A 17978-nucleotide genomic window follows, 5' to 3' on the forward strand; every position below is an offset into this window, starting at 1 on the left:
TCGGGGCCGGGCGGCAGCCGGAGCTCGCCGGGGGGAGCGACGGCCGGGGCTGTCCCGGCTCTGCGGGGCCGGGACGGTTCCTCGTGCAAACTTGGATCCGGAGGGGCGGCTGCGGGGACGGGGAGGGTGGGGGTCGGGGTGCCCCAGGGTGCGGGATGCGTTGTGGGCTGTGGATGGGCACAGCGCGGTTGCATGTGAGCTGCGGAGCTCGAGCGGTGCTGCGCTGTTTTGTTTATCGCCCTCAAAAGGGCTGTTTGCACACAGGAAGAACTTTTTATCCTGGTTGGTGCCCTTGAAGTAAATGTGGAGGAATAGGTGAGCCGAGGAGAGGGGGATTTGTATAAGTGTAAGCGGTGTGTTGTGTTAAATGCTTGTGTACTTATTGCAGAGGGTATGTGGGAGTGCCCGGTGCGGCCCAACGGAGTAGGGAGGATTCAGGGAGGGATGGAAGGAGAAATAGAGGGATTCAAGAGCCAGCATGGCTGCAGGTGGACTTCGAGATTCTGGGGATGGGAAAAACACACCCAAACCAATGGGCTGGGTTGGGCTTGGGACAGAACTCAGTATGTTGTGAAGTGAGAAGGCTGAAAGGTAGCAAAAGAAGAAAAGGTCTGGAGGTATAGAATAAGGGTTGGTGATTTCAACACGGAACAGTCTGGATTTATGGGCTAAAGTTTCTGGGTGCTTCTGCTGATTCAGACAGTGAGATAGTGCTGCAGTTGTGCTAACAGCAATCCTCGTTACTGTGTGTGCTGCACAGTATGCTGAGCTGCCCCGAGTACTATCAGTATTTTCAGTTTCTCCAGCTCTATATCCAGCACAAACTCATTGTCATTTAACAGTGTGCCAGTGTTTTTGAAATCATTGTTCAAGTCTCCAGCTCGCTTTCTTTGTACTGATAAACGAGGCACAGGGAGGAAGATGAACACAGGCTTGCTTAGAGCAGTGTGATCTGGGACACTCGTTAGGTATGTGTCCTACAGATCCTGCTCCTCTGTGGCCCTGTGACCCGAGCAGTCCTGGCTGGAATGTGTGGGCGGTGCAGACTCTGCTGCTGCCCACGGCTGTGGGACTGTGCCCTGAGGAGGAAGGTTGCAGCCTGCTTTGCTGACAGTGACCAGCTTCCATGTAGAAGAATCTCAGTGTAGGATGCTTAAAGGATTGCGTAAGTGTGTGTTGTTTCACAGACAGTGCTTTGGATGTTTTGCTTTAGATGATGCCAGAATGTGAGTTAGAGTCATAAGATTCAGACTTTAGTCATGTGAGGATAGGTACAGAGCTGAAATCAACATTCAAACCATTCCCGGATTGATTCTGTTCCTGAGAAAGATGAACTTGCGCTTGAAGTTCTGACTCTGCACTGGAAAGAGCAGCATACACTGCATTTATCAAACTATGGAGTATAATACAAAGCAACTGCTTTATTCTTCTCTCTCTCTGTCTCCGATGGCGCTTCCAAAAGGGAACATAGATAAACTAACATGTGAAGATCCTGAAGCATTTCAGTTGCTGCAGTACATCAGGAAGGGCCGTGCAATGAGTGTGTTTATGATTACTATTAAATTTGCACAAAGTAATTAGATACCTTTTTTGAGCTGTTAATTCAAAGCATTGCAGTAACTATACCATGAAAGTCAGCAGTGCTTATTGAATATCTTATTTTTACAGTTTCTAATATATTTATGCTAATAGATGCTCTTTGTACTTGAAAAGAGCCACTTTTAGGAGGGGGTGATGAGATCAGTATTTTGGGAAATAATTGTCCTCCAGATGGAAGACCTTGAACTAAAAACTGTATGGCAGTCATAACTAATAGAAGAGTATCTGCACATTTTAAGATATAAATGTTGATAGCATTAAATCCAATTAACACACAATTTAATATCTTAACTTCAAATATATTAAATGATATTAAAATATCAACCAAGGTTTCATATTTTAAGCTTATTCCAGCTCCAAAGTGAAGCATAGAAAGAATTGACATCAAAATTCTATGTGTGTTTTATAAGTCAGAACCTACCTACAGGAAATGGATGGTTTTCAGTAGAATCTCTTACTCTGGAAGCTTTCTGTCTCTCTGCTTGGTAGCTGGGACAAGTTCTGCTCAGGTGAGATGGGTCTTGGTCAGTTCAGCTCTCTTCCCCTGGACTTCTGTAACTGATTGATCCTGGATGTGTGTCAGCATGGAACACTGTTATGTAGGTATTTGAAGCCATTCATTTAGTGGTCTAATGAATCAGCTGAGGAGCAGGTGATTGCTTTGGGAAAATGGTGGAGGGTTCTCTTGTGCCCTGATGCAATATTTTTACTTCTTCCAAAGTATATGTAAAATTAATAGTTAAATATATAAATTAAATATAATATCTAATAAATTATTCTGACTAAAAGTCTTCAGCACTTGCTGTTATTCTTAGAAATCATCCTCAGCCTGTGCTCTTACAGGAAATAGTTATGCTCCTTGAAAGTCTGAAGCTTACTGAAAATGAGATGGTAGGAGCAGAACCTTCACAGTTACTTATTAATCTCTGGTAACTCTGCATCAAGATTGTCCTGTGCCTTTGTAACCAGGGTGACTGATGATGTAAATTGTGCTGTGTTAGCAAACACAAAGATGTCCTCAGGGCTTCCAGCTCAGAAAGGGAATATCATAGAGAATCATAGAATGGCTTGGGCTGGAAGGACCTTAATTCTGGACCCAGTTCCAACCCCCAGCCATGGGCAGGGCTGCAACCCACCACTCAGGCTATCCAGGACGCCATTCGACCTGGTCTGGAGTGCCTTTGGAGATGGAGCACCACAGCTTCTCTTGACTTGCACTTTTGTACCACCAACTGTGTATGTTTGGACCAATTTGTATATTTTTGAATATCTCCACCTTAAATGGACTTCTGAGTATCATTAAGCGACCTCATTCAGTATTATACACGACAGCTGTAAAGACACCTTTGGGCTGCTATGAAAAGATGTGAGACAATTAAAGACTGTTCATAAGGATGTGAAAGGCGTGTTTTCGTGCCTTGGTAATTCAGACAACAGCTGAGATGGATTTCCTTTAGATGACCAGAAATAGCTCTCCTTTGAACAAGATCATGGGAAAGCTGATTTTTCTTTGCATTGACCCTGTGTCACTGCTGACCACTGTTAAGAGTTCTCCTTGAGGAGAATGGTGACATCAGTGTTGTTATCTAGAAAACAGCATCCAGGCCTGGGGCCCCCAGCTCAAGGAAGATGCAGAGCTTTTGGAGGACTATGAGGATGCTTGGAAGGCTGGAGCACCTCTCCTGTGAGGAAAGGTTGAGGGAGCTGGGCTTGTTTAATTTGGAGGAAAGAAGGCTCCAGGGAGCAGCTTTCCAGTACTTTAAGGGAGATGATAAGCAGGAGGAGGACTGCATTTTCACATGGTCTAATGGTAATAGCACACAGGGGAATGGTCTTGAACTAAATGAGGGGTGATTTAAGTTGGATGTTAGAACTTATTTAGAGGGTGGTTAGGCACTGGCACAGGCTGCCCCATCCCCGCAGGTGCTTAAGGCCGGGTTGGATGGGGCACTGGGCAGCCTGAACTGCTGTGTGGCAGCCCTGCCTGTGGCTGTGGGTTGCAACAGAATGATGGTTGCCATCCCTTCCAACTCAAGCCGTTCTAGGATTGTGGGATATTGTAGCCCAGCTGAGTAACAAAATAGCTGTGCTGTATCTCCAATATGAGTGATAATACAAAGTGAAAAACACAGGGAAACTGGATGGGTGGTTCCTATGAAATAAAATTCATTAAAATCCAAAAAACAGACAATTCAGCAGGAAAACATTTGCTCAGTTTTGACGCTAAGAAAACTACCCCCTTGTGTCTGTTGTGCAGTTTTAAAGTAATGGATATGCTTTATCCATCATTAACATTGTGGCAATTACAATTGTCCGTCTCCATAAATTAAAGAATTGGCTAGAAACTACAGTGCTTGTGCTTGATTCATAAGATAAGGGGGAAATGCTTCCTTCCAAATGAGGAACAAAGTGAATGAATGGGTTTAGAGATACTAACCCCTTTGTGCCATTCCTTTTCACTAACTATAAGCAGCTCTGTTAATGACTGTTGTACCATCTAGCTTTTTTCTAGTTAGTATATCATGTACTCTCTTCATTATAAATAACAGAGAAAAAAAGAAAAAGAAAAAAGGAAGAATGAGGAGTGCAGTGTATGGCAGCAGCTCACAATGGAGGTCTTGGGATCTTTTGTTCCTCTTTTGAATCTTTGTGTCCAAAAGGTATTATATTATTGCTTTCCTAGCTGGCATCATTTTGTACAGTGAAAATTTCATATGCCAGCACAGCTGACTGCATATTAAATGCCCATGGCAGGTTGGGGGCTTTTGTCCAAGTCAGTTATGCCTTTATCATATGCAAAAGAAGAAAAGAAAAAAAAAAGCACAGTATCGGTACAAAGTCTGTAGATCTGCTGTGTTAGTTGAATAGTAGATGTGGCACTTGGGGACATGGATTATTGAGCGTGGTGATGGAGGGTCATCCGTTGGGCTAGACAATCATAGTGCTTTTCCAACCTGAATTATTTAATGATTCTTTGATTTTATGAGTAGAAAATCACGAGGAGGAGGGAAAGCAAGCCAGGCTTACATATGAAGAAAACAGCGCATGTTTGAGTAACTTGTTTGAGTAACTTGTTTTTGGGAGGAAAGTTTGTTTCTCTTGGGGATGCATGAATCACTTCAAAAACATCTGCCCAATTCTATCTAGGATTTGGTCAGAAAGATGCTTTGAGTGATGAGCTGTGCAAGCACAAACAGCACAATGTGCTTAGGGATGTTACTTGTGCTGTCTCAGCTTGTTATTTGCTTGGGTTTTCAGAATGAAGCCCTAAGAGCTGACATCAATCCTACTGAAAAGAGTGGAAAATTGAGCCTAAAAATTAACCAGGGATGGATTAGTCCCTAAATCAGTAAACTGACAGAGTGGGTGGAGACTGTAGTGTACTGTGGGAGTGACAGGTGTGGATCTAACAGAATCCTTACTGCAGAAGGCAATCTTTTTTAGCCTTGAAATCATGACGTAGCAAGGTGATTATACATAACTGGATTGCGGGGTGGAAACAAAGAATACACACACAAAAAAAAAACAAAAAAAACATGGATCAAGTGATCATGAATCTACACTGACTGAACTGGGGGAAGAATAGTGCCATGCTTTGTAGGGATAACTGAGCTTGCTTTTAAAAAGCTGTAGCAGGAGCTGCCAGTGCAGAGTTATTTACTTGTGCAGCCTGTGCCGTGTTTCTTTCTCCAAGGCAGACAACTCAACCTTGTAAATTAATTGTCTCAGTTTGTCTGTCAGGCATCAGCAACAGGCAACAGAGGAGGTGAATGGTGAAGGGTGCAAAGATAAAGAAGGATAGAAGTGGGGAGGGGAATGAGAGACCAGTAAACCACTGGGAAAGAAGAGAGATTTTCGCAGAAGGAAAACAAGAGAGAAAAGGGCCAGATCCAGAGTGGTTGAAGTGAATGTTGGAGTCCCAAATCAGCATAAAACTTGATACCAGAGTTAGTTTAAGCAAATCCTCTCTTATTCCTGCTTACAGTGATGGTAGGAGATACTGGCTGCACTGGAAGTGTTCATGAGAGCTCTTTCTGTCATTAGTCTTTTGCTCTGTGAATGAATCTGCTCGTTCAGAGAAGGGAAAACTGTGAAAAAAACACCCTGTTCCTTCACTCCTGTGAAGGTGCAATTTCAAATAATCTTCTGCTGTCAGTTAATCCCATTCAATTACTTTCCCTCTTCAGCAGGCAACAAAGGAAGTTGACTATTTTTGGATGTCTAGAATTCACTGCTTATTCTGTATGTATGTGTAGATATCTATTGCATTGTCCGCTCTGAATGTGATGTTTTTAACAAAGAGTTGTAACTCAAGTCTTTTCATGAACTGAAGGGCTAAATCTTCAATTTAATAAAACTCAGATTGCTTCCTTTGAGAACTTTGACTAGGAATTCAGAACTGGATTGGCAGATCAAAGTGTCTTTTATTTGCAGTTCTGTAGGGAGTTAACAGTTACAAGTGACTTCACACCTTATTACTCCTTATTAAAAAAAAATGGCCATGACACTTTAGGAGACATAAAAACACTTTGCATTTTATTTGTTTTAGGACACTGAATTAGTTAAAGTATGTAAATTACAACACTTTTGCAACATAGTTTAGCTCATCTTCCTTAGCAACACAGGGGTTTATATACATTTTATCTGTGAGTATGTAAGCCTTGCATTGCTTTGAGGAATATCTAAGATGAGTTTATCATTTATGTCATTGAAATGAAGCGGGGGTTTCAGCAGGATTGGCAAACGAGCAGGAAAGGAAGAATGTGTAAGCATGCAGTTCAGTTGGTCAGTGCATCAGTGCTAGCATTTTTATCATTGAAAATAGGTTTGGGAGGGAAAAGAGAGAACCACTGGGTCTGGAGTGTAGGCCTTATGAGGAGCGGCTGAAGGAGCTGGGGTTATTCAGTCTGGAGGAGACTGAGGGGAGTCCTTATTGATCTCTGTAACTACTCAAAGGGAGGTTGTAGTGATATTTATTTAGAAGGCCAAACTTTCTTCTGATAGGAGAACTGATTAAACAACTGTAGGAATTTCTTTGATGGAAAGCATTTATCATGCATGTTTACCTTTCAAATCTCTGAATACTATGTGAATGATTGTAAATTAATATATATTGTTAAAACATAGAGTTTGCTTCTCTGCAAAGACCACAGAACTTTGAGGTGTAACTCGGAACATGAGGTTGACTGTACTGAAAGAACTCCAGGGCTGTTCATACTGAAACACTTGGAGAGTATAAAAGTAACCAGTCGTCTTCATAATGTGGCATTGGCCTTGAACTTCAACTGAGTTGCACTTGCTTTATTTAGCTTAGGCCAATGATTAACTTTGCTAATGACTGTATATCAAATTCACCATTGTTTATAAATCTGGCAGCGAAATACGGCCTGTCTTTGTGTGGATGATACAGTGCATTTAAAGGAAACCTTTGTATAAATTGCTTCCTTTGTAAAGTTAAGTCTTTGTGCCAGTCCTAATTGCTTCTCATCTACCTTGGTCTCTCTGAGCTCTTTAACCTGGGGTTAGTAATACTGTGAGCATAATTCATTTTTTGTCCTTATACATAGTTCTGTTCCCTTATTCCAGATTTAAAGAGGATGACATATTCTCATATTCTGCAGCATTACAGCAATCATTCTTCTATGGTAGATCCCCACAGAGCACAGGAAGCTACACCCTAAAACAGTCATGTATAGGGAATATGAAGTCATACGCGCAGCTTTGCCTATGAAGAAAGATTTGTCAAGACACAGCACTTTAATTTGTAGCCTCAGCACCATGGGGAACCCAGCAGAGATATCTGCCCTCAGCACACATGGAAGAAAGGCGTCTTCAGATTCCTGTAATCTGCACTAGCTCAGTCCTGGCTGGTTAGTCGCAATGTTATCAGGCTCCTGGCAGGACAAGAGTTGCACTCTGTAGGTTTGTTTTCTCAGGCAGAAAAAAAAAGAGGGGGAGAGGAGGGGGCAACGGATGTAGCATTATTTGGATCACGCCTGGTGGAAGTATTCCATGCTGAGGAGGATTTACTGTCATTGCTAAGCTTAAATTCCAAGTACTGTTATGTGCAGTCAGACAATTCCACAGACCTTGCATAGGCAAATGATTCCTAAGAGTGTTTCATCAGGTATTAAATGGAGGAAGAGCCCCCATGGTTAGTGAATTGCAGTGTAAGTGGAAAAGCCAGATTCTCCTTTTGGTTGCACTGAAGTAAATGGAGATGGGGAGCAAAAATTTCTCATAACTGTGTACAGTCCAGTGTATGGTCTGTTAGGAAATGGTTTAAGACTCAAGTATTTTTTAATTCTGCTGTGGGAATTTACCTCTGAATGTCTTAAAGTATGGACAGTAAGCTGCTAGGTATGCATATGAGGGCTTACATTTCTAGTAAGGTACAAAACAAAACTGTAAGTTTCATGCTTTTGTGCAGCTCTTAAATCTCTCAAATAAAACAGAATTCATTGAGTATTTTGCAGGCAGGTTTGTTTCTGCAGAGGACAGAGGCTGTGAAGATACTCAGAGGCTCTGCTTTGATTCAAGTTTTGTCTTCCAAGCACAGGAAGTCATTTACAATATAGGAAGAACTGGTGTGACTTGGTTTGATACTGGTTGTAATTAAAATCTAACATGGTTTGTCCCAAGCTGAAGCTTTTTCCAAGTAATTTCCAATTGCATGATAGTAGTAGCTGAAAAATTAATGTCTGTAGCACACATACGCTCTTCTCTGTTCCCTCCCTGTTCTGCCTCTACATGTGTTACACTGGAATTAAAACATTTGTGATGTATTTGTACCTGGAACTTCAGCTGTTCTTCAGTGATGTTTGAGAGGAACAAGTGTGGGCACGATTCATCTCACAGATCATAAAAGCTGAACAGATGCTTATTGGTGCTGTTTCTCTTGTGTGATTTTAAATTTTCTTGATTTTTTTGTTGAGGTTGAAGGACTTAAAGGACTGAATACTCAACAGTATAGTTGAGAAATTATATATGACTGCGTAAATGATGGCTAAAAGTTAGAGGCAGGGTTTGTGGTCTGCATTTATGCTTCAGTTTTTAATCAACAAAGTAGGATCAATGTTTTAGATGAACTTTCCTACACACCAGTATAGTCTTCAACTTAGCTTTCATTATTATGCAAAAACCTGTAAATTTCCTAACTCAGAATGCACAGTTGCAATGGTTCTAAGTCCTGTAATAGTCAATCTGTTGTTATTCAGTTCTTTCCCATACTGATTAGAAGGGTTGAATTTTCATCCAACCATGTTGCTGTATCACAGTGACTGTACCACTGAAAGGCTATAACCATTGGTTGTTTTTAAAAGGAAAAGCTACTGATTTAGAAACAATTTTATGTTGCGTACCACAGATATTGAAATAATTGTGATTTTTCCCTTTATCTTTTCTCCTTCTCAGCATTGTTCTAAAGTGGAGTCATGGCTCTTCCGCGCCTCGCCCTACTATGACAAGTGACATATTTTGGTACAGTCCTTGTGGACAGATGTGTGATGATGCTCTGTGGGGCTTCGGTGTGATAGTAGAGGTGGCAGCAGCTCTCCAATCACCACGCTGCTGCCCTTCATGGTGTCGGGATCCCAGGAGGACTTTGGCTTAAGGTGAGCTCAATGGCAGCGATACTTTAGAATGAGATCTTTGGGAAGCTTTTGAATCCTTGCTTGCGTATGTCTGGTTGGCAGGCAAAGTGAGGCCAAATCTGTATAAAAACATAGGCAGATGCATTGAGTTGGGTGCAGGTGAACCTAACACAGAACTGAGAGAGCAGGTACTGAAGAAGGAAAATCTGCATCTGCTCTGTATTGTCTTCCATTTCAAAAGGAAAATTTGGGTGATAACTTTGGGACTTCAGGAATTTGGTGCTTGAATTGTACACTGAGGATTGCTGTGGTTCCTAAACCCAGCAGTTACTCAACCATGTGCTGTGAATAGAAGAAGAGAACAGTCTGTGACACCTGAAATTACCAACTTTAGTGTTAGCATTACCAAGAGGACAAAAGAAAGAGCAAGTATTTATAGATCAGAGAACAGTAATAATGCTCAGTGACTGATGGGATGACTTATAAGGAGCAAAACAGCTGAAAAGAATAACAAGTACCTGCAAATGTGCTTCTGAATTAGAATTATAATGTTTCACAGAACTGATATTTAGGGGTAGAAGAATCTTTTGCTTGTTACAGGGTAGAGCCATTTGCAGTGGGGAGTAAACAGGATCAAATTAAGGAAAGCAGAAATTAGGCTGAGTGTCAGACAGTCTCAACTGAAAATTATTTGACTGTGAATGAACTTCCCAAGGGAAATAATACAAGCTACATTATTTGGGACATCTAAAATTAGACTTCAGAAAGCACTATAAAGCTGTACAACCTTGCTTTGGTGGGGAGGTGGACTAGAAAAGGCAGATCTTGAGGTTTTCCTTTTTTTGCAATAAATTTTGAGATTGATGGGCCTGATTCTATTTGATGGCATGGAAGTGGAGAAAGGGTTTACATTACTTTTGGCCTGAGCAAGTGAGGTTAATCACTCGTGATTTCTCACCTCTACTTATTGCCAACTTTTTAAACTCAAATGACTTTATCTTTTTATTTATGTCCCTCAGGGATAAATCAGACTCCACTCTTCCAAGTATAAATACATCTACATTTAAAATAAGCTTTCCTGACTCTTGCAGTTTGGATAGCAATGTGGAAATAAGGAGGAGGATTGGTTCATCCAGCATGTTCATGTATCTGTTCACGTATGATATTTTTAATAAGTTTTTTTTTTCATAGGGAGAGGAAGGTTTTACAGATGTAAGCAAATTCTGAACCATAGAATCATTAAGGTTGGAAAAGACATCTAAGATCACCGACTACCCACTAAACTAGGTCCCTTCGTACTACATCTACCCTTTTCTTAAACCCCTCCAGGGACACTGACTCCGCTGCTTCTCTGGGCGGGCTGTTCCAGCAATTCATCACTCTTTCTGGGAAGAAATTCTTCCCAGTATCCAACTTGAACCTCCCCTGGCACAACTTGAGGCTATTTGCTCCTTTCCTCTTGCTGTTGCCTGGGAAAAGAGGCTGACCCCCACCTCACCACAGTCTCCTTTCAGGTAGTTGTAGAGAGAAATAACATCTTCCCTCAGCCTCCTCTTCTCCAGACTGACCCCATTTCCCTTAGCCACTCTCCATAAGACTTATACTCCAGACCATTTACCAGCTTTGTTGCCCTTTTCTGGACACTCTCTAGGACCTCAATATCATTCTGGTATTGAGGAGTCCAAAACTGAACACAGCACTCAAGGAATTAGCCTCATTAGTGCTGAGTACAGGGGAACAATCATCTCCCTGGTCCTTCAATATTTCTGATACAAGCTAAGATGTTATGGGCCTTCTTGTCCTTCTGGGCACACTGCTGGTTCATGTTCAGCCAAGTGTTGACCAACACCCCCAGATCCTTTTCCTCTATGCAGATTTCCAGCCACTCTACCATAAGCCTGTAGCATTGCTTGGTCCTGTTGAACTTCATCCCGTTACCCTCAGCCCATTGATCCATTTTATACAGGTCTCTCTGTAGGGCCTTCCTACTCCCATGCAGTCCAGCACTTCTCCCCAACTTTGTGTCACCTGCAAACTTAATGAGGGTGTGCATAATTCCCTCATCCAAATCATCAATAAAGAAGTATCTTAAATAAGACAGGCCCCAGTACTGACTGATTTAGGAATACCACTTGTGACCAGTCACCAGCTGGATTTAATGCCATGCACCGCATTCTGAAAGAAGGGATAGCTCATTTGCAGGGGATTTGGAACAGGATGGAGGGAGGGAAATCTGTATGGCATCTCCAATATTTCATTCAAGGATCATGCATTATAGTCCCCCAATATGTATTCTTCTCCTGTGTCACTGGACAAGAGGATTAAGGCTAGGTGAATGAGATTAGGGTGAGGTGAATGGTAAAAATCCCTGAATTTTGGGTTGTGGGTGGCCATATGGAATCAGTTCTGGTTCTGGTGTTGGGGTTGGTGAGATAAGCATCTAGCAAAGTCATCTGATTGTATTTCAGAGGGCAAGTTCTAAATACCAAGATCTGATTCCCGTTTCCTCTCTCCCACTGCTGCTCGCCCCCAGTGTACGTTGCCTCCTGCTGCCTTGCACATGGCCTGCTGCAGGAGCGTGGGCTTTTTCTCATTTGATTTAAGGGCATATTTCCCAATCTAAATCCTTAATGAAGACCAAAGGCCTGCGTTGCAGGGTAGGAAGATAGTAACCCGAAACATGTTATTAAGAGGGAAGACTCATTCTCCTTATGTCCATGTTTTTGAATGACTTAATTGAGGAAAAGAGATATCTTCTGATAATAGCGTTTTGCACAGGCCAATGACGAAGATGGAACAGTGGAGATGCTGGTGATGCTGTCTTTCTTGGAAAGCCTCACTGAGCTATTATTAAAATGATTACAACCAACTCTCTTACAGTTCCAAAGTGCTTTGATATGTTAGTACTTTGCATAGCATTCTCTCATGGGTGAAAGCAAATGCTGTAGAGGCTCTGCGTATTTAATTTGCGATTGATCTCCCATAAGGGATTTTGCAAGATGTAGCAGAAGAAAAACAGTCACATATTGTATGGATATTGTTCACATATACTTCCTAGGACAGTGAACAAGGCTGCACGTATCTTTTGATTTTGTTGCCTGTCCTAATCTTGAGTTGAGATGAAGAACTCAAGAAGTACAGCTAGAAGGAATTCAGTGGAGAGCAACAGGAATGATCGGGGGCTGGAAAAATATCACCCACAAGTAGTTTTTAAAAAACAGGGCATTTGGCATAATGTAGAGATGACTCAAATGGGAGATATAAGCCTTTAAATACATGAGCTGCAGGGAACAGAGGCAACCGGTTCTAAGAATGTATTCTTTTATCTGTCCAAAGTGAGTAAGAGTTTCAAAAAAACAAGAACACAGCTGGGTCAGGAAGCTCTCTCTGGTGTTGGAAGGATGTTGCAGAATGTGTGGTGGTGAACTGAGTTAAAACACGCATGACCAGTCACCAGCTGGGGTGTTCCCCAGGGTTCAGTACTGCATCCAGTCCTGTTTAATGTCTTTATAGATGATCTGGACAAGGGGACTGAGTGCACTCTCAGGAAGTCTGCAGGTGACACCGTGTTGGGAGTGTCAATCTGCCTGAGCGGAGGAAGGTTCTGCAGAGGGATCTAGATAGGTTGGATCGATAGGTGATGACCATCTGTATGAGGTTCGACAAGACCTAATGCTGGGTCCTGCATTTTGGTCTCAACAACCCTGGAAACTCTGTCCTTAATCCAAACTCTGCAAACTGTTAATGATCTGTCTGCCAGTGTTGCTTTATGTACATTTTCACAAGCTTTAAGTGTTGATACTCACCATCTCCTATTTGTGAATTAGTGTCTTCAGCCTTCAGTTGGAAAACATTTGTCCTTTTAGTCAGTGTATTAATAAGGAATTGTGTAAAGTTAACATTTTAAAATGGCAGAAAACAACACACGTTTGACTTTAGTGCTTGACGTGTCTGATCCCTATATGCTGCCATGTAGTAATAGAACTGTATTTAATGAAACTCTAATCTGTAGAACTATTTCTTTATTATTCAACCATGTCTTATTTTTTCTCTTTTTTTTACGTTGTGAGAGTCACTGGACTTTCTCCAAAACTCATGACTCAACCTTTTGAGCATCAAACCTCTGATTTAAAGACATCAAGAGTTTTCGTCCCAGTAGGAGTGTCTACATTTGGTTGACTGCGATTAGTTCTCTGCAGAATTGCAATTTGGAGCTGTGGGCTGGATTAAGGAAAGGCATAATAATTAAAGCTGGACAGCTTGGCATCTATGCATTTGGTATTCATGGCACTTGTCCAAATATGTGAGCTTGGTCTTTATATGCTTGTTGTCATCAGATAACTGTAATGAGGCTGTTCTTACTGTAGTCTTGGAAGCGGTGCAGAGCAGAAGTCTTCAGTCTGCTGAGAGCTAGAAATTTGGCTGATCTTCAGCTTACAGTGCATAAACACATTTGTTCCTCTCTCTTTTTTATTTTTTTTTAATTTTTCCAGTTTTCTTTCTCCTCCCTTCCTTCCCGTCAAGGACACAGACTTTGGCTATATTTTTCTTAACTGTGTGAAGCTAGAAACCTAACTGATGCCTGTGCCACCACCGCCGCCGCCTCCTCCTCCACCACCTCCACCACCTTCTGGAGGGCCCCCTCCACCACCACCACCTCCGGTAAGGCTGACTTTTTATCTCCATTAGCAAAATCTTAGGTATGGTAACTAGCTCAGAGTTCCAGGAATTTGGTGTGTATGTTCATAGCAAGTATCTGGGACAAGAGCTTGTTTTGCTTGCTTTTGCTCTTCTGTTCATTACAGCGTTGGTCTTCAGAGTGAGGTGAGTAACACTGTCCATTGAGGTGAGGAAAGAAAATGTTAGGACTTCAGTAGTACATGTGTATCATTTATAAATATACATATACTGGTTGTACGTGCTGAAAAAATGTTTCATTAATAGGAATGTATGATCACAAAAAGTTAAAAAGATTAGAGACTCCTACATTAAAGTACATGTGGTGAGAATTTGGCTTTTGTGAGTTCTTCTGCAGTCAGAGAACTGATTGTTGTATTGGTAACTTGCAGGTGGTAGGTCTTAATTTCTTCATCTGCTTTCATATAGCTTCTGTTAAGACTCACAGTGCTCAGCTGCTGCTGTTTCTCTTTCTAGCACATGCCATCTTCCTGGGGATACAGTACAATATGCTTTTATACACGTGCAGGAACAATTACTGCTTGTAACAGATCATTACTTTGTGTGCCATGAAGTAGAACATGTGCCCTGCCAGCACATTTGCAGTAAGGGGAGGATGCTGTGCTTGGCGTTTCACGGTATTACATTTTCAGAGCTTTACAGTTAATAAACAAGGTTAAGCTGTTCCTTGTATGCTGCAGTCTTTTGTTCATAACCTGTTTCTGCACTGAAATTCGTAGGCTATTTTTGATGAAGTGAAAGGTAGCATGGTTACGTTCAAGACAAACAATCTGTTGGGATGCGGGAGGGTCAAGAGGTTTATTTCTGTCTTGTGTTCTCCGGTGTCTCTGCTGTTTTGTTCCCACAAAGATCTGGGGTTTTTTGTTTGGTTGTTTCTTAAGTGACATTTTAATGTTATCTTCATCCAGGTGAAGATTTTCTTGCGTGTTTCTCTTTACAACTTTGCAGGCTGAGCCATTTTGTAGAACTCTCCATGAACTGTGGAGATGAAGAGGAGGAAGACAGAGACAGTGCATTAAATCAGTAGAGTTTTATTCCTTTTATCATTCTCCTTTAATTTTGAGCACCATTAGCAGTGTTTTCAATTAGCTCACTGATCTGGCACACAACCTATAGTTAGATACTGAAATAAGTGGGCTGCATCTTGTGAGCATCTTAATGCCCACATCAGCAGTCAGAGTCAACAAAGCTGCAAGTGTTCTTATCCTAATAAATTTAGCTCAGTAAGTATCTAGAGAACTTTTTAGATTCCTAAAACACATTCCAAATTGTAAATGGCTTGAGAAAGCTAAAGGGACCCCTAAGAACCAGAACAAGCAAGTTCTATTTTTTTTTTGCTGATGGTCAAAATCCACTGCTATGATGGAGATTTGGTATAAGAATTATGACAAAATTATACAGTATTTCCATATTTTATTTAGATCATTCTCTTACTAAAATGATCTTCTGTTGGTAAGATGTACAGAATTTACACTTAGTTTCATCTTGTTGATGCAATACAAACCAGTAATACTTATTTCTAATTCATTTCCCTGTTCATTGCAGGGGAGTTGGACTAGATGACCTTAAAGGTCTCTTCCAACTCTAAAGATTCTATGATTCTTTGATATTAAAGCCTTCCTTCCAATGAAAGCATCGAGCAAATGAGCCAACGTAGAGAGTTAGTATACTAGCGTGACAGAGTATTGCTTTTCTTTAACAGCAAAAGGATTTTTTGCTATCATAATGGAATCAGAGAGAGCCAATGTTGAGAAGACCTGTAGTCCAAGTTCAGCTGAAGCACTGTACAATAATCAGATCTCCAGCTGGTGTTAAGTTGCACGGTAAAATCTTCTAATTGAGGAGTCCATGAGAACTTGCTGCAGGCTCTATTTTCATTTACTGTGAAGCTGTTTTCTAGAACTTGGCATCTGCCTTTTACAGCTGCTGATGCGCACAGCTGTTGTTACAGCTGCTAAATCTACAGTTGGAGGATGGAAGCATAAGAATTCTCCTAGGCAAACCTTCAAAACAAGCAAGTTTTACTCTGTCAACACCCAGAAATGTTTCAAAGTCCACAGCAATGTGATTTTTGTCCTTTTATATTGATATAATTAAACCACGGTAATACTTAGATGTTGGCAAATAAAAGTTAGAGTTTAATTGCTGTATTGATGTGTAGGCAGTCTGCTGGTTTAATAGACTTGTTTTATGCTAAAAGAGAAATGAGTGCGTGTTGATTGAGGTTTTAGAATGTGGTCATTTTGTACGATACCATTGCGTGGGTACCATCGATATGTGTTGCTTTACAAATTGTATGGGTATTAGTTATGCTTTCTCTTGGCTTTCAGTAATAAGAGATTTTTAGAGAAAGTCATTACATTAATATTTTTTTTCTGTGTGTTTTCTTAGCAAATATAGCGAGCCATGATCCCAGATGATTTTGCAGTCCTTACTTCACTGAAAGCCTCAGCACTTTGACATTCTTGTACTGTTAACTCCCTCTTAAGACAAAAGGAAGTTTGGTTCTATGCGGCTATTTTCAAAGCTTTGAACTTGCAGATATCCTGAAGTATTTGTATTGGATTCTCACTTCTTACATAGTTGCAAGGCCGTACTAAAGTGATTTTGGAGATAATATTTAGAATATTCTCGGAGCCACCTGTGCCCAACAGCTGAAAAGCTACTGACTGCTAGAGCGTACTTCAAAGAAAACCAAGTGGATTTTTTAGGAGGGAATGCTATGTATCTGCAATAGCAGATGTAGGTGGCTGAGTCAAAATGTAAATATAGCTAATTAGATTAATTAGGCATGTCTTCAATTGCCTGCCTTCAGGGGGTCATGGATAAAGAGGAGAGAGATGAGTAGGCAGAATAAAACTGTGCCCCAATATATGTGCTGGCACTGGCTTGCACAATTCAGATCTCTTTTTCTATTCCTTTTTACCCCCTTTGCCTTTTAGTTGTATGAGGCATCCTGGTGAATTTAGGTTGTCGTATTTCCAAAAGTACTGCTACTGAGACAGATCAAGAAATTTCTCAGGTAAAGCTCCCAAGAGATGATTGAGAGAGAATTTTGCTTTGATAAACCATGTTCACTTTTTATGTGCAGTGCTGTGTTGCCTTTGTACATAAGAATTCCCAAAGTTATGGTCAGTTATCACATATTAAAATGTTAACACTGAAGGAAGTGTGTGTATGTTATGGGCTTGCTGAGTTGAGCCTTATTCACGGGAGATGTTTGTTTAATGATTCATGTGTTTGTGTAGCTTAAGAAAATACTTGTATTCTCTTTAGAATTGTTATTAACAAAGCCTTAGTGTAGAAATGAACCCCAAAATTTGCAATGGATCATGTGATCAAAGCCAGTAAACCAGCACCAAGAGCCTATTTTCGCTAGTGGCGAACTAAAAAAAAATAGGAGTAAAGGAGAGGAAAGAAATATACTTATTGGGAGAATAGACTTCTGTGGGAAAAATGTGAAATTTGGAATAATGCAGAATATGGAATTGGTATGCAAATTAATCTGAATGATTACTGCTTTTTCATTTAGTTAAATCAAGAAGAATTTCTCCTATGGATGAACATATGTCAGTGTTTACCTGGTTTGTTATTCTGGCCATAGTCTCTATTAATGTAATAAAAAAACTCAGAAGAAGAATTCCTCATGGTATAACACTGTGATAACTGTATAATTTACACAGAGATGGAGTTTGCAGCATTAAGGAAAACATCAGCTGATGGTTTTCCTTGGGGGGATGCTTTTTTTCCCACCTTTGTGCTATCGTTGGAGTGCAAACCTTGTAGAGCTGTTTACCCCAACCTTCCCATGGAATTCAAAGAACAACAGTGCTTATCTGAGTTAGTGTGGGAGACAGTTGTGCTCCTGTGACATTTGGTTCTACTGTTCTTTGGAAAGAGAAAGACAACGTATGTAAAACAGCTTGGCTGAAGATAATGATGATTGTTGGTACTCTGATTTGGTCCTACCAAATATAATAGCAAGAGAAAAAGAATGTATACGTGTGTATGTGTATGCATAGATCTTTGTGCGTGCTTGCTAATTGCTGATCATAGAAGTGAAGGCTGCTTCTCTGGTTTTCATTCAGA

The 17978-nt window shown here is 40.9% G+C and overlaps 1 protein-coding gene across 2 annotated transcripts in view; it reads left to right on the top strand.

The window, feature by feature from the left end:
* Positions 1-17978, top strand: part of WIPF3 (WAS/WASL interacting protein family member 3) — a 35566-nt gene that overhangs the window by 246 nt on the left and 17342 nt on the right. The window contains exons 2-3 of one of the 2 annotated variants that reach the window (XM_015853801.1): positions 9013-9212; positions 13685-13853. In XM_015853801.1, the coding sequence (XP_015709287.1) occupies positions 13770-13853 (84 nt within the window). In that variant the 5' untranslated portion in view covers positions 9013-9212; positions 13685-13769. The remainder of the gene's footprint in view (positions 1-9012; positions 9213-13684; positions 13854-17978) is intronic. The other variant, XM_015853802.2, reaches the window with a different exon arrangement.

This window comes from Coturnix japonica, chromosome 2 (genome assembly GCF_001577835.2).
Source record: "Coturnix japonica isolate 7356 chromosome 2, Coturnix japonica 2.1, whole genome shotgun sequence".
NCBI lineage: Eukaryota > Metazoa > Chordata > Aves > Galliformes > Phasianidae > Coturnix > Coturnix japonica.